The following is a 14,417-nucleotide window of genomic DNA, read 5'->3' as shown; positions in this document are numbered from 1 at the left end:
ACATACAAGACATTTATCAGAGGAAATGCTTTCGAGAGGAAATAAGGAAAAGTCCTGGAAGAAGATGAATACAAATCTTACTTCAGGTGAAGGAGGAGAGGAGGAAGGTCAGTGGTAGAGAAGACTACAAAACTCCAGGACAGCTTTTAGAGTTACGTAAAGCCTTCAGGTCACCCACCCACTAGAGGAACCCCATGTCTCCGAGGCATTGGCTGGGAAAAGTCTTTGGGAAGTGTCCCGTTAGCACAAAAAGTGAGGGATTTCAAAATGCAGCTGCTGGAGCTGTCAGGCTTTAATTGCCCCACACTTAGAAATCTGATAGGTACATTCTCCTAGCCACCAAGGTTGTAAAAGGGTACGTATGAAAAACCTAAAACAAACTTCATACGTAATGAAACATGGAACACTTTTCTTCTTTTTTTTTCAAGAGAATATTAAATCATTTATTGATTACACATGATAATGGATGATACACAAGCTTTAATCCCATCTATAATTGTATCTGATACCATAATTCAATTTAGATATATTGCATAGGATGTGCCAACAATCATATTAATAACCAAATAAACTCCAGGACTTTGCTTGGGTGACCCTTTTAAAAATTTTTTTTTAACGTTTTTATTTATTTTTGAGACAGAGAGAGACAGAGCATGAACAGGGGAGGGTCAGAGAGAGGGAGACACAGAATCTGAAACAGGCTCCAGGCTCTGAGCTGTCAGCACAGAGCCCGACGCGGGGCTCAAACTCACGGACCGCGAGATCGTGACCTGAGCCGAAGTCGGCCGCTTAACCGACTGAGCCACCCAGGCGCCCCATGGGTGACCCTTTTAACGGTGAACTCCAGGTCACAACATGTTAACTGTCAGTTCAACCACACCAAATGTTTGTGGAGACAATGGCTTCTGTGCCCAAGCAGGTTGCAAATACATTTCAGATGGAATCTGGCATCACCCTGAAGAAATTCTAACTTCACACTGTTGGGGTAGTTTACCAAGATAGCTTCAGAATAGACTAACTTTACACGGCACATTTAAAAAAAGACACATTTATTCAGCATCATGATCAGACTATTACATTTAGCAATCAACAGCATGGGTGCAAAAAAAAAAAAATCTACAGTAAAACCCTTTGTTGGAATGCTTTACACTTTCCACAGAACAGAAACTAAAATAACCTGCTATACAATTAGTCACAAATACAGTCCTCGAGTTTTTTGCCCATACACATGAGTATTGTCTAAAATATGTCTTCTTTGTAACAGCTAGGCCCTGCCACCACTGTGCTTGGCTGAGTTCACAAATCTGTTGTAACCTATAGCTTCCCTGTCACTTCTCTGGCTCTCCCCTCCTGCTAAGCTTTGTTTCCTGGCAGTAATTAAAACCTTACGCCACTGCCATAGCTACTGCTGCTGCTGGAACTGCCACAGCCACCTTGGTTTCATAGTTTGGCAAAGTATTGGCCTCCACCACCATAGGGGCCAGTGATTGTGCCTCCAAAATTTCCTCCTTTCATGGGTCCAAAATTTGAAAATTGATTGTTGTAATTGCCAAAATCATTACAGCTTCCACCACCTCCAAAGTTGCTTCCACTACCGCTGCCAAAGCTGCCTCCACCTCCTCCATTGTTATAGCTGTCATAGCTGCCACTCCCGCCATAGCCACTGCCCTGGTTTCCATAACCCTGTCCACCACTTTGATAGCCTCTGCTTCCTCCAGAGTAACCAGGGCCGCCTCCTCCATAACCACCATCATTACCAAATCCGTTATAGCCATCCCCACTGCCACCATATCCACCACCACCTTGACTGCCACCAAAGCCACCTCACCCACTGAAGTTTCCTCCATGGCCAAAGTTGTCATTCCCACCAAAACCACCTCCACAACCACTGCTGAAGTTCCCAGAACCACTTCGACCTCTTTGGCTGGAAGAAGCACCAGCCATCTCTTGCTTAGATAAAGCTTTCCTTACTTGACTGTTGTGGCCATTCACAGTATGGTATTTTTTAATGACAATCTTGTCTACAGAGTCATGGTTGCCAAATGTTACAAAAGCAAAGCCTCTCTTTTTGCCACTGCCTCGGTCAGTCATGATTTCAATCACTTCAGTTTTCCCATACTGTTCAAAATAATCTTTTAGGTGATGTTTTTCAGTGTCTTCTTTAATGCTACTGACAAAAATCTTTTTCACAGTTAAGTGGGCACCAGGTCTTTGAGAATCTTCTCTCAAGACAGCCCTCTTTGGTTCTACAACTCTTCCATCCACCTTGTGTGGCCTTGCATTCGTGGCTGCGTCCACCTCTTCCACAGTGGCATGCATACATGACAAACCCAAAGCCTCTAGAGAACTTGGTGTTTGGATCTCTCATTACCACACAGTCCGTAAGCATTCCCCACTGCTCAAAATGGCTCCTCAGACTCTCATTGGTTGTTTCAAAGCTCAAACCTCCGATGAAAAGCTTCAGCAGCTGTTCAGGCTCTTTGGGAGACTCAGACTTAGACATGATGGCGGTAAGAGGGGAGACTTTCACGATGCTTACTCGGTGGCTTCCACGGGCAGAAAGGCAACACTTTTCTTCTAAGAACAGGCATAAGTCAAGGATGTCTACTATTCTGCATTGTACTGAGGTTTGGTCCCAGCCAATGCAGTAAAGGAAGAAAAAAAGCATAAAGCTTGGAAAGGTGTAAGTAAATTATTACACACGTAAAATACTTACCCCCAAATCTACCAATTAATAAGAGAATTTAACAACCTTTCAGAATACAAGATCAATATACAAATAGTAACCGCATGTCTATATACTAGCCACAAACAATTGGAAAATAAATTGAAAAATACCATTTACAAAAGTATCAAAAACCAGAAAAAGTTTAAGAGTAAATTGAACAAAATATATGCAAGCCCTCTATACTGAAAATTATAAAACATCTCTGGGAAATTAAAGAAGACTCAGATATATGGAGAGATATAACATGTTCATGTTGTATGAAGCCTCAATACTGTTAAGACGTCATTTATCTTAAGGTTGATCTATAGGTCCAACATAATCCTGTTATGAACTAAATTGTGTGCCCCCCAATTCATGTGTTGAAACCCTGACCCCCCCGTACCTCAGAAAGTGACTGCATCTGGAGACAGGGTCTTTAAAGAGGTGACTGAGTTAAAATAAAGCCATTAGGGTGATGCCTGATGCGATCCGACTGGTGTCCTTTACAAAGAGGAAATGACGAGCACACAGAGACACTGAGGATGCCCCCACACAGAGGAAAGACCATGTGAAGACACAGCATGGAGGCAGCCATCTGCAAGCCAAGGAGAAACTAAACCTGCTGGCACCTTGACCTTGGACTTCTAGCTTCCAGAACTGTGTGAATATACATTTCTGCTGTTTAAGCCACCCAGTCTGTGGTATTTTGTTGTGGCGGTGCTATCAAACTCACACAAATCCCCCCAAAATCCCAGAAGGCTTTTTTTATAGAAATTGACAAGCTGATTCTAAAATGTAAATGGAAAGGCAAAGGGCCTGAAATAGCCACAACAATCTTGTTAAATCTTTTTAAAAAGTCATAGGACTTATATTGCCTGATTTCAAAATTTACTATAAAGTTACAGTAATCAATGCAGTGTGGTATTGGTGTAAGTGTAGACAAATAGATGTCTAGAGAAAACAGAAGCAGACCCATGTGTATACAGTCAATTGATTTTTCACAAAAATGTTAAGGCCATTCAATGAAGAAAGAAAAGCCTTTTCAATGAATCCAACAACTGGATATCCATGTTAAAAATCAAAATCAAAAACCTCAGACCATATACAAGGATTAATTCAAGATAGGAAAGTGCTAAAACAATAAAACTAGAAGAAAATATAGGAGAATATCCTTATGACCTAGGGATAGGGAAAACGTTTCCAAAGAGAACACAAAATATGCTAAATATAAAAGGAAAAAATGATAAATTGGGCTTCACCAAAATTAACAACATCCACATATCAAAAGATACAATTAAGAGGGGTTGGGGGGGAAGGCAAGTCACAGACCAAAAGAAAATATCCGCAAAACATATACCTGACAAAGAAGTTGTATAAGAAATATATAAAGAACTACAAATTGGGGCACCTGGGTGGCTTAGTTGGTTAAGTGTCCGACTCTTGATTTCAGCTCAGGTTATGATCTCATGGCTCATGAGTTAGAGCCCCACATTGGGCTTCCTGCTGACAGTACACTCCACATCCATTAGAATGGCTAAAATTTAAGACTGATGATACCAGTTGTCAGTGAGAATATAGAGCAACTGGAACATTCATACATTGTTGGTAGTTTGTTAATGGTACAAACACTTTTGAAAAATAATTTCTTGTTTTTTTAACTTTTTTATTATTTTTAAAAATTTTATTGAGACATAATTGATATGTACCATTATATTTGTATACAGCATGTATATTACATCCCCAGGACTTACTTATTTTATAACTGAAAATGTGTACCTTTTGACCATCTTCACTCATTTCACCACCTCAAAGCATCCCCTGGTCAATCTATTCTCTGTATGTATGAGTTCCTTGTGTTTCTTTTTAAGATTCCACTTGTGAGATCATATGGTATTTGTCTTTCTCTGGCTGGCTTACTCTACTTAGCATAATGCCCTCAAGTTCCATTCATGTTGTCACAAATGGAAAGATTTCCTTCTTTTCATGGCTGAATAATAGAATAATATTCCAGTGTGTGTGTGTGTGTGTGTGTGTGTGTGTGTGTGTGACATTTTCTTTATCCATTCACCCATTATTCATCCATCGATGGACATTTAGGTTGCTTCCATGTCTTGGCTATTGTAAATAATTATGCTGCAATGAACACTGGCATGCAGATATCTTGTTGAGTTAGTGTTTTCATTTCCTTTAGATAAATAACAAGTGGAACTGTTTTTTATAACAGCTAGCACACTCCTACCTTATGAGCAAACTGTTCCACTTTTAGGTATACACTCAAGTAAAATGAAAACATGTATTCACAAAAAGACTTGTGCAAAAATATTTATAGCGGCTTTTTTTTCTTTTTTCTTTTATTTTTTAATTCAAGTATAATTAGCTTATAGTGTTATATTAGTTTCAGCTGTATAATATAATGATTCAACAATTCCTCAGTGCCCATCACGGTAAGTGTGCTCTTAATCACCTTCACCTATATCATTTATGCTCCACCCACCTCCCCTTTGGCAACTACCATTTTGTTCCCTACAGTGAAGAATCTGTTTTTCAAAAGAGACTCAAAAATATGGAGAACAAACAGAGGGTTGCTGGAGGGGTTGTGGGAGGGAGGATGGGCTAAATGGGTAAGGGTCATTAAGGAATCTACTCCTGAAATGATTGCTTCACTATATACTAACGAATTTGAATGCAAATTTTAAAAAATAAAAAATAAAGTTAAATTATAAAAAAAAGAATCTGTGCTTTTGTTTGTCTCTTTTTTCTGTGTTCATTTATTTTCTTAAATTCCACATATGAGTAAAATCATATGGCACTTGTCCTTCTCTGACTGACTTATTTCACTTAGCATTATACCCTCTACATCCATCCATGTTGTTGCAAATGGCAAGACTTCATTTTTTTATGGCTGAGTAATTTTCATATATATATATACACCACACCTTCTTTATCCATTCATCTATGGATGGACACTCAAGTTGCTTCCATATCTGGGCTACTATAAATAATGTGCCAATAAACATAGGGGTCCATATACCTTTTTGAATTAGTGTTTTTGTTTTCTTTGGGCAAATATCCAGTAGTGGAAGTAGTGGATCATATGGTAATTCTATTTTTAATTTTTTGAGAAACCTCCATACTGTTTTCCACAGTGGCTGCACAAGCTTGCATTCCCAAGTGCACAAGGGTTCCTTTTACTCCATGTTCTCCACAACATTTATTTCTTGTGTTTTTTATTTTATCCATTCTGACAGGTGTGAGGTGATACTATGGTGTGGATTTGCATTTCCTTGATGATTAGTGATGTTGAGCATCTTTTCATGTGTGTGTTGGCCATCTGTATGTCTTCTTTGGGGAAATGTCTATTCATGTGTTCTGCCCATTTTTAATTGGATTAAAATTGGATTTTTAATTGGATTTTGTTTTGGGGTTGAGCTGTATAAGTTCTTTACATATTTTTGATATTAACCCTTTATCAGATGTATCATTTACAAGTATCTTCTCCTATTCAATCAGTTGCTTTTTGTTTTGTTGATGGTTTCTTTCACCATGAAAAAGCTTTTTATTTTGGTGTAGTCCCAGTAGTTTAATTTTGAATAGCATTTTTATTCTTATACCCCCAAAATGGAATAAACTAAATTCATCAACAAATGAATGCATAAATTGTGGTATATCTAATATGTAATACCACCCATAAATTAAAAAGAACATATTACTGATACATTCAAGAACATGTGTAAATCTTAAAACATAAATTAAGTACAAGAAGCCAGACACAAAATAGCATATACTGTAGAATCAATTTATAATATATTTGAAAACTGGAAAAACTAAACTATGGTGGTAGATATTAGAACACTGTTACCTCTGGGATACAGTAGGAGGTTGTCTGGAGAGGAGGGAGAAGAAACTTTTTAGAGTGATAGAATTGTTTTCTGTCTTAATTAGTGTTTTGTTCCACATATAATTTGTCAAAATCATCAAACTGTACCCATAATGAATTTCACAGTAAGTTAGTTATACCTTAACAAAGATATGAGTTAAAAACAGAAAAAAAAAAGAGAACTAATAAATACATCTAAAAGTTAATTATTTGAAAAAAAGAACATAATAAAATAGACTGTTAGCTGATGTAACTGGGAAAAAAAGGGGGGTTTTATATACATAAAATTAGAAATGACAAGGAGGAAATAACCAAACTAAGCACTTTTTTAATGATAAGAGTTGACTTTGTACAATTCTTCGCAAATAAATTTTGGAAAAGTGGATGAAATGGATAATTTTCTAGCAAATACAACTTGTCAAAATCAATCCCAGTGGAGACAGAAAGTCTAAACATATAAAATACCACAGAAGAAATAGAGGAAGCAGAAAAAATTTCTCACAAAAATGTCCCAGGTCCAGGCTGTTTCTCAGGGAAATTCTGTATTTAAAAATTATTATATGAAGTGAGTATAACATCTATCTAAACCTGAAAATGATTGCATCAACAAAAGAAAATTACAGACCAATTTATCTTATAAATATCAATAATTAGCAAACAGAATCCAACAGGACATTAAAACATTCATCATGACCAAGTAGAATAGATTCAATATTCTAAAATTCATTAATATTATCCATCATATTAATAGAGCTTAATAGAGCTAAGAATTATATAAGTGTGTATCTAGAAAAATCCAAATTACTACAGTACTAGAAAACAACTACAAACAAAATAATTTAGTACAGTAGGTTATAAAATCAATATACAAAAATCAGATCTTCCCCTATATACAAATAAAAATCAGTTTATATTGGACGAGAAAACCACCTTTGTGAAAACTAAATAAAATTAAATACCCGGGTGTAAATTTAGCAAGAAATGTCCAGGACCTATAGGAAGAATAAGTATAGAATAATTCAAAAATGCACAAAAATAACCTTGCTTTGGGGCGCCTGGGTGGCGCAGTCGGTTAAGCGTCCGACTTCAGCCAGGTCACGATCTCGCGGTCTGTGAGTTCGAGCCCCGCGTCAGGCTCTGGGCTGATGGCTTGGAGCCTGGAGTCTGTTTCCGATTCTGTGTCTCCCTCTCTCTCTGCCCCTCCCCCGTTCATGCTCTGTCTCTCTCTGTCCCAAAAATAAATAAAAAACGTTGAAAAAAAAAAATTAAGAATGTTTAAAAAAAAAATAAATAAATAACCTTGCATAAATGAAAAGATATAACACATTCCTAGACAGGAAGACTCAATATCAGAAATTTTAGGTCAAAATAAGTTCATAACATGTCATATAGTTCATAAATTTAATATAATCCAACAAAAATATGAGTAAGTTTCTTTCTGGAACTAGATCATTTTTTTATAAAATTCATTTGGAAGAACAGACAAGCAAGAATAGCCAAGAGGGGAAAGCCTGAAAAGAGAGAGAGAAATGGGAAAGGGATAACATTGTGAGACATTGAAACATACTCTAATGTCTCTAATTAAAAATGTGGTGGTGCAACATGCATGACCCAGTGGAACAAAATAGAAAATCCAGAAATAGATCCAATTGCATTTGGAAATTTAGTATATTATAAAGGAAGAATCTCAAATTATTGGGGAAAATGATGACTTTTTTTTTTTTAAATCAAAGGCATGGAGCTAACTGAATAGCCATAGGAAAGATAAAATTGTATTCATTGCCCAAACCATGTACCAAGATAAATTCCAAGTGGATTAGAAAATTAAACATATTAAATGAGTCCATACAAGTATAGAAAAAAATATTCTATAATCCAAGAGTGAGGGGCACTTTCCTACCTCTGACTCAACGTTTAGAAGCCATAAGGGAAAAGATTAAGGAATTTATTACATAAAATAAGAAAAAAAAATTTAACTTACATGGCATAAAAACACCATAAGGAAAGTAAAGAAACAAATAACACACTTCAACTTTTTCAATTTTTCAACTTTTATCATAAATAAAAGTTTAATATTTACCATATATAAAGAGCCTTGAAAAAGAAAGAATGAGAGGTGCCAGTTAAGCATCTGACTCTACATTTCTGCTCAGGTCATGATGTCACAGTCATGAGATTGAGCTCCATGTTGGGCTCTGCACTGACAGCATTGAGCCTGCTTGGGATTATTTCTCTCCTTCTCTCTCTCTCTCTGCCCCTTCCCCTCTCACTCACACATTCTCTTCTCTCTCTGTCTCAAAATAAATAAACTTAAAAAAAAGAAAGAATGGAAGACTAATAATGCTACAGAGAAAAAATGCTAGGAATCTATACAGACAATTCATAGAAAACTAAATACAAATGCCTTTATCTACATGAAAAGATCTTGATTGTGCACATAATAAGAAAATGGTAAATTAAAAACACAATAGTATACCATTTTTCACCTATCACAGTGGCAAAAAATCCAAGATTGATGAGTATTCATTTGGCCAGGCTTTGAGAAAACATGCACTCTCATCATTGCTGGTACAAATCCTACAGAGGGGAATTTGGCAATTTTTAACAAAATAACATATGCATTCTGACCCTTTGACCCAGGAAGCTTACTTCTAGGCATCTGTCCTAAAGAAACACTGACAGAAACACAAAAATATGGACACTTATTTTGTAATAGCAAAAACCCCAAATGTTCATCAATAGGAGTCTACTGGAGAAACTACAGTACATCCAAATAGTGAAATACTATGCATCTAGAGAAACCAATGCAGACTATCTTTGTATATAACTATAGCATAAGCTCCAGAATATAGTTCTGTACACACACACACACACACACACACACACACACACACGAATCAGATATGGATTTACTTATGTAGATAATTACAGAAGTATAAACCATAAAGTAAATAAAATCTTGGCTAAAGGGAAAGAAGGAAAAAGGGAGTTTGGGATGGAAGTTGGACTTCTGTGAATAATACCTTGTTTTTTAATTTTTTATAATTTTTTATTGAAGTGTATAGTTGACATACAATGTTATATTAGTTTCAGGTGAAAAAGAGAGTGAATTGACAATTCTATATATCACACGATGCTCACCACAAGTGTAGTGTTTTTTTTTTTTTATTTGACCCAAGAGACCTACTTCTAGGAAAATGAGCCACAAAAATGTTTTAGGTGACTATAAATTATGTTCAATCAGGATGAAAAAACAATTCCTAAAACAAAAGCAAAATAAAATAAATGGATCTAACTGTGCATTGAGATTATAGCCTAGATGCAGAGGTATATTATTTTAAATGGTTTGAAAATACAAAAGTTCATAATAACTATTTTCACTAATCCTATTTTGGCATGATTTTTCTAAAATCTATATAATAAGGTAAAGCAAATAAGCAATTACACTATTGTCATTAAGAACCAAGACTTTTAGGGGCGCCTGGGTGGCTCAGTCGGTTAAGCGTCCGACTTCGGCTCAGGTCATGATCTAGTGGTTCGTGAGTTCAAGCCCCGCGTCGGGCTCTGTGCTGACAGCTCAGAGCCTGGAGCCTGTTTCAGATTCTGTGTCTCCCTCTCTCTCTCTGACCCTCCCCCGTTCATGCTCTGTCTCTGTCTCAAAAATAAATAAACATTTTAAAAAATTTTAAAAAAAAAGAACGAAGACTTTTAGCATAAGAGGAAAAGATTCAAAATAAAATTGAAGGGTTAAGCAAAGCGCTGTAATCTTAAATTTGGGTTGAAAGTATCAGTATAAACTTATAATATATTTTCTCTTTAAGAGGGATTTCCTTTTCCAAGCTTGGACACCTTTTGTTTCCAGAAAATGATGACTGGGGACATGGTCATGTCAGAATTCAGGACGCAACTCAAGAAAGAGGTTCACATTCACTGGCCAGAAAAAAAAAAAAAAAAAAATCAGCACAAAAGAGAACAACCACAATGGATTTAAACACATGGAATATGTTTAAATTCATAAGTTCCTTCCTAATAATAGCATAAAACAAAAAATCTCAGTGGTTACCTCTGGAGTATTTAAGGGAACCAACCCGCTATTCTGAATGCAGGTAAGTAGAGGGAAAAAATCAAACATTCAACCTATTTTTCCTGATTAAGCTATGTCATAAGTTATCTAAATAGTTAATGAGGAAAGAGTTCTCTCTATCGAAATAGTCCATGTAATAAATGATGAAGGAATGACAGATTTAGAATGCTGCCATTTTGCAAATCCCCAAATGAAGTCATGAATCTGAACAATGATTATTAATGGCTGTTACATCACAAAAAACAGACAACCGGTCATGTGTGCTGGCTGACAGAAGCACATGACAATACTTACAATGCAGTCTTGCAAAGAGAGAAAGAAATCTGAATCGGACCAAGTCACCAGGACTAGCTGCCATTTTATGGGAAATATAGGGGACAAAGGAGCAAGGTAAATGATACCAGAGATATGCAGTCCTATCTAGAAAACAAGAAATGACCTGGTCTCTTCAACAAATGACATAAAAGGGAATAAAAAGAAAGGCAGGGGTATCTATAAATTGCAGAGATAAAGAGAAATATCAACCACTTGCAATGTATGAATCTTATTTAAATCCTAATTCAACTGGAAAAAACAGACAATTGTGGAAATTTGAATACTGGATATTCAATGATATTAAGGACTTATTAATTTTTCAATGTGATAGTGTTAATACTGTTCTTTTAGAAAGCTCTCATCATTCACAAAAGCATACAGAAGTATTTACAGATGACATTATTTGGGGGATGTGTGTTAAACACTCTGTCAGGGGGAGGGAGGGGTACAGATGAAACAAAAGTGGCTGTGAGTTTATTTTGTGTCTGGGTAATAGGTTCATGAGGGTTCACTGTACTATTCTGCCTAATTTTGTGAATTTTTCAATTTGTTATAAAAACTGTTTAATGCAAGAAGTTCATAGATTGGGTAATTACTATATATTGGTGAAGGTAGACCTTTTGAAAGTAGAGAACTGAGCAGGAAAATCCATTAACTGCAGATAAGTCACTCAAAATGTATCCTTTCTTTTTGTCACTTTAGGCGGCCTCTTTTTCACTGGGGCTGGATTAGCTGTTTCACAAATGCTCCACACGAGTATGTATGCCCAGAAAACTCTCCATCTGGAGAGGCTACTGCACCCTGGGCCCAGGCCACCTTCCCAGACTACACCACCTTTTCCTAAAAGCTGCCCTAAGTCATTCTGCCTAGGCCACAGTCATGCGGTGGGCACACTGCTGCTCCAGTAACATACCTAGGACCCTCGGGGAGTTCAGTCCTTCTCCCACCATGAAGTTCCCTCGGGCCAGACCTGACCATAGAGCTCTTTCCTTCTCTGGGTTTTAATCATTACTTTTTCACCATTGTCTCTGTTTCTTGAGGTCTGTTTCTATCAAAATCATGCACACACACACACACACACACACACACACACACACACACAGTAACTAGTAGTCTCTTACAAGAATAGGCACCAGTGCTGGCTTCAGCAGCACATGTACTAAAATTGGAATGACACAGAGAAGATTAGCATGGCCCTTGCACAAGGGTGACATGCAAATTCGTGAAGCTTCCATATGTAAAATTAAAGAAGAGGCACCTTATACCTATCATCTGCTGTGTCAGTCCCTGCTTACCCCTCTGCATTCAAATACTCACAATGACCCTGAGAGGAGCTATTATTATCCTATTTTACAGATGAGGAAATGGAGGGAGAAGCTTCACCAAAACTGCACAGCTTGTAAATGGCAGAGCTGGGATTTAAATCCAGGTCTACCTGCTTGCAAAGCAAGTTTATTTAACCATAAATTGCCTGAATTGCCTTCTTTAGCAGCAAAGTGGCTATTCAATCAGTGCTCGCTGGGAGATACATGAATCTAACTGAGAAATTCAGGCATCCTGCTCATGTCTTCCCTTTCACAACTTCTTTATGTCCTAATGCCAGGCATCCCTTTTGCTCCCTGGACTGGAGGGGCTGAAGGATGCTTTCCACCGGGCCTGGAAGAGTATAAACACATCTGGAAGGAGGCCGCTGCCAAGCAAACCATGCTCCCCCCAGAGTGCGGACAGGATGAGGTGGCTATAAATAATCACAAGAGTGTGAAGAGATTCTCTCCCTGGACTCCCTCTGCAAAAGGTTGATGGTAATTGATGAGGCTACAGGGACATGCCAATCCTTCTGCTCTTAGAACCAGGTGTGGTTATTTACAGAAATGTCACTTTCCCAGCCCTCCCTCCCTATCTCTGCCAGAGGCTTGGAGATCAGCAAATAGCAATTTATTGCTGCCCCAGGGCACACAGCAATGAGGCACCTATATGCCCCACTGTCTACAAACCAGGCTCAGGCTCTTGCTCTGGCTGAGAGATGCTTCCTCTTTGGAAATTTGGAAAGACAGAGAGATCACAGATTTGCCCCCTTTCCAGGCAGAGGGCGGTCAAATGAACCATATCACAAACCACCAAGTCAATAAAATCTGGAGTTTCCACATTGCCCAGCTCATAGTGGGAGAAATAAATAGACCACTGGAAGAGAAGTCAGATGAGTGGCTACCGACCCCAACTAGGCCATCTGTTAGCAATCGATGTCTGAGCTCCAGTTTCCCAACTGTAAAATGGAGGCTAGTCTTCTGTCACATGCCAGACACAAAAGAATACATTAAGTAATGGAGTTAAATGACCTGTATTGTGTGAGACCTTCATTTTCATAGTCATTATTATAATGAAGTCCTATAAGCCCCTATTAGGAGTGTCCATGATAGGTTTCAGAAAATAGTTTGCACTTGTTCTGCCCTCATTCCCATGGCCTTGCTGGTCAGTGGCATGAGCAAAGTGGAAATGCAGCATATAAATTTGATTTCTCACAGCATCCGAATTGTAGATGAAGATCATTTTGTTATAACAAGGTTTACACCAAAAAATAAAATAAAATCAATTTCACAACTAAATAAAAATGCTTTTGGGAATAAGAGAGCAGAGCTACATCTCAAGATAGCCCAAGCTGGCTGAAAGTTCTACTCTGAATAACTGGATCTCAACCAATAATGGATGGAAAATTGTGATGCTCCTTCCTTGCTCAGGGTGATACCAAAAGACCACACCAAAGGCTCCCCACTGCCAAGATGTCCAGGGTGGCCGGTGCAGATAGAGGCCAGAGAGAATGATAAGCAACAGGACACCTCAATCTGATGTTCCAGCTTCTTTTGGGGGCTCCACTCTAGTGCCTCTGCCAACAGTATCCCTAGGAAGTAGCTCACACAGATAACCTCTCTTAGCCCTGCAAAGTGGAAAATTTGATCTGTAAACAACAGAGCTGGTATTTGAATCCAGATCCATCCACTTTCTAAGAACCATAACCTGCTGCCAGCCTATAATTGGACTCCCCATTGCAGGGGAGTCTACTTAGAGTCAACAGGAACTATATCTTATTCCCTTTATTCTGACACGCCTTTAGCCATCTGGCCCTTTTGTGCTTCCACAGAGCAGGCTTGTACTTGGAAAGTAAAGCCCCAGAGATGCCCCCATCTAAAAAGGATATCAGGCTGAACTGACAAGGGTAGTTTGTCTCTTGGTCAGGAGGGGAGTATTTTTCCTTTCCTCAGAAGTTCGAACCCCAAAAAACAATCAATTGAAAACATGTATAAAAAAGCAACTTAGTTTTATTTCTCTCCTTAGGAATAGATGTTTTAGAAAAAGTTCTGACCATCTGATTTTGTGTTAGGATGAAGAAGCATAAACAATAATTTTTATAAGCCATAATAATAGTTAACATTCATGAG

The 14,417-nt window shown here is 37.7% G+C and overlaps 1 protein-coding gene and 1 non-coding gene across 2 annotated transcripts; one reads left to right on the top strand and one right to left on the bottom strand.

Moving 5' to 3' along the window:
- Positions 1–420: 420 nt before the first annotated feature.
- On the bottom strand, positions 421–2,717 carry LOC125936073 (heterogeneous nuclear ribonucleoprotein A1-like). The gene is given in 2 exon segments (XM_049649935.1): positions 421–2,310; positions 2,312–2,717. Coding segments are annotated over 2 exon segments (1,227 nt in total). The 5' UTR covers positions 2,669–2,717; the 3' UTR covers positions 421–1,440.
- A 9,401-nt stretch (positions 2,718–12,118) lies between these two features.
- LOC125917232 (U6 spliceosomal RNA) lies at positions 12,119–12,225 on the top strand. Its single transcript, XR_007456123.1, has one exon. It is a non-coding gene; the product is annotated as a U6 spliceosomal RNA (small nuclear RNA).
- Positions 12,226–14,417: the final 2,192 nt, after the last annotated feature.

This window comes from Panthera uncia, chromosome D1, assembly GCF_023721935.1.
Source record: "Panthera uncia isolate 11264 chromosome D1, Puncia_PCG_1.0, whole genome shotgun sequence".
Lineage (NCBI taxonomy): Eukaryota > Metazoa > Chordata > Mammalia > Carnivora > Felidae > Panthera > Panthera uncia.
This window is presented reverse-complemented; position numbering and strand designations above follow the sequence as displayed.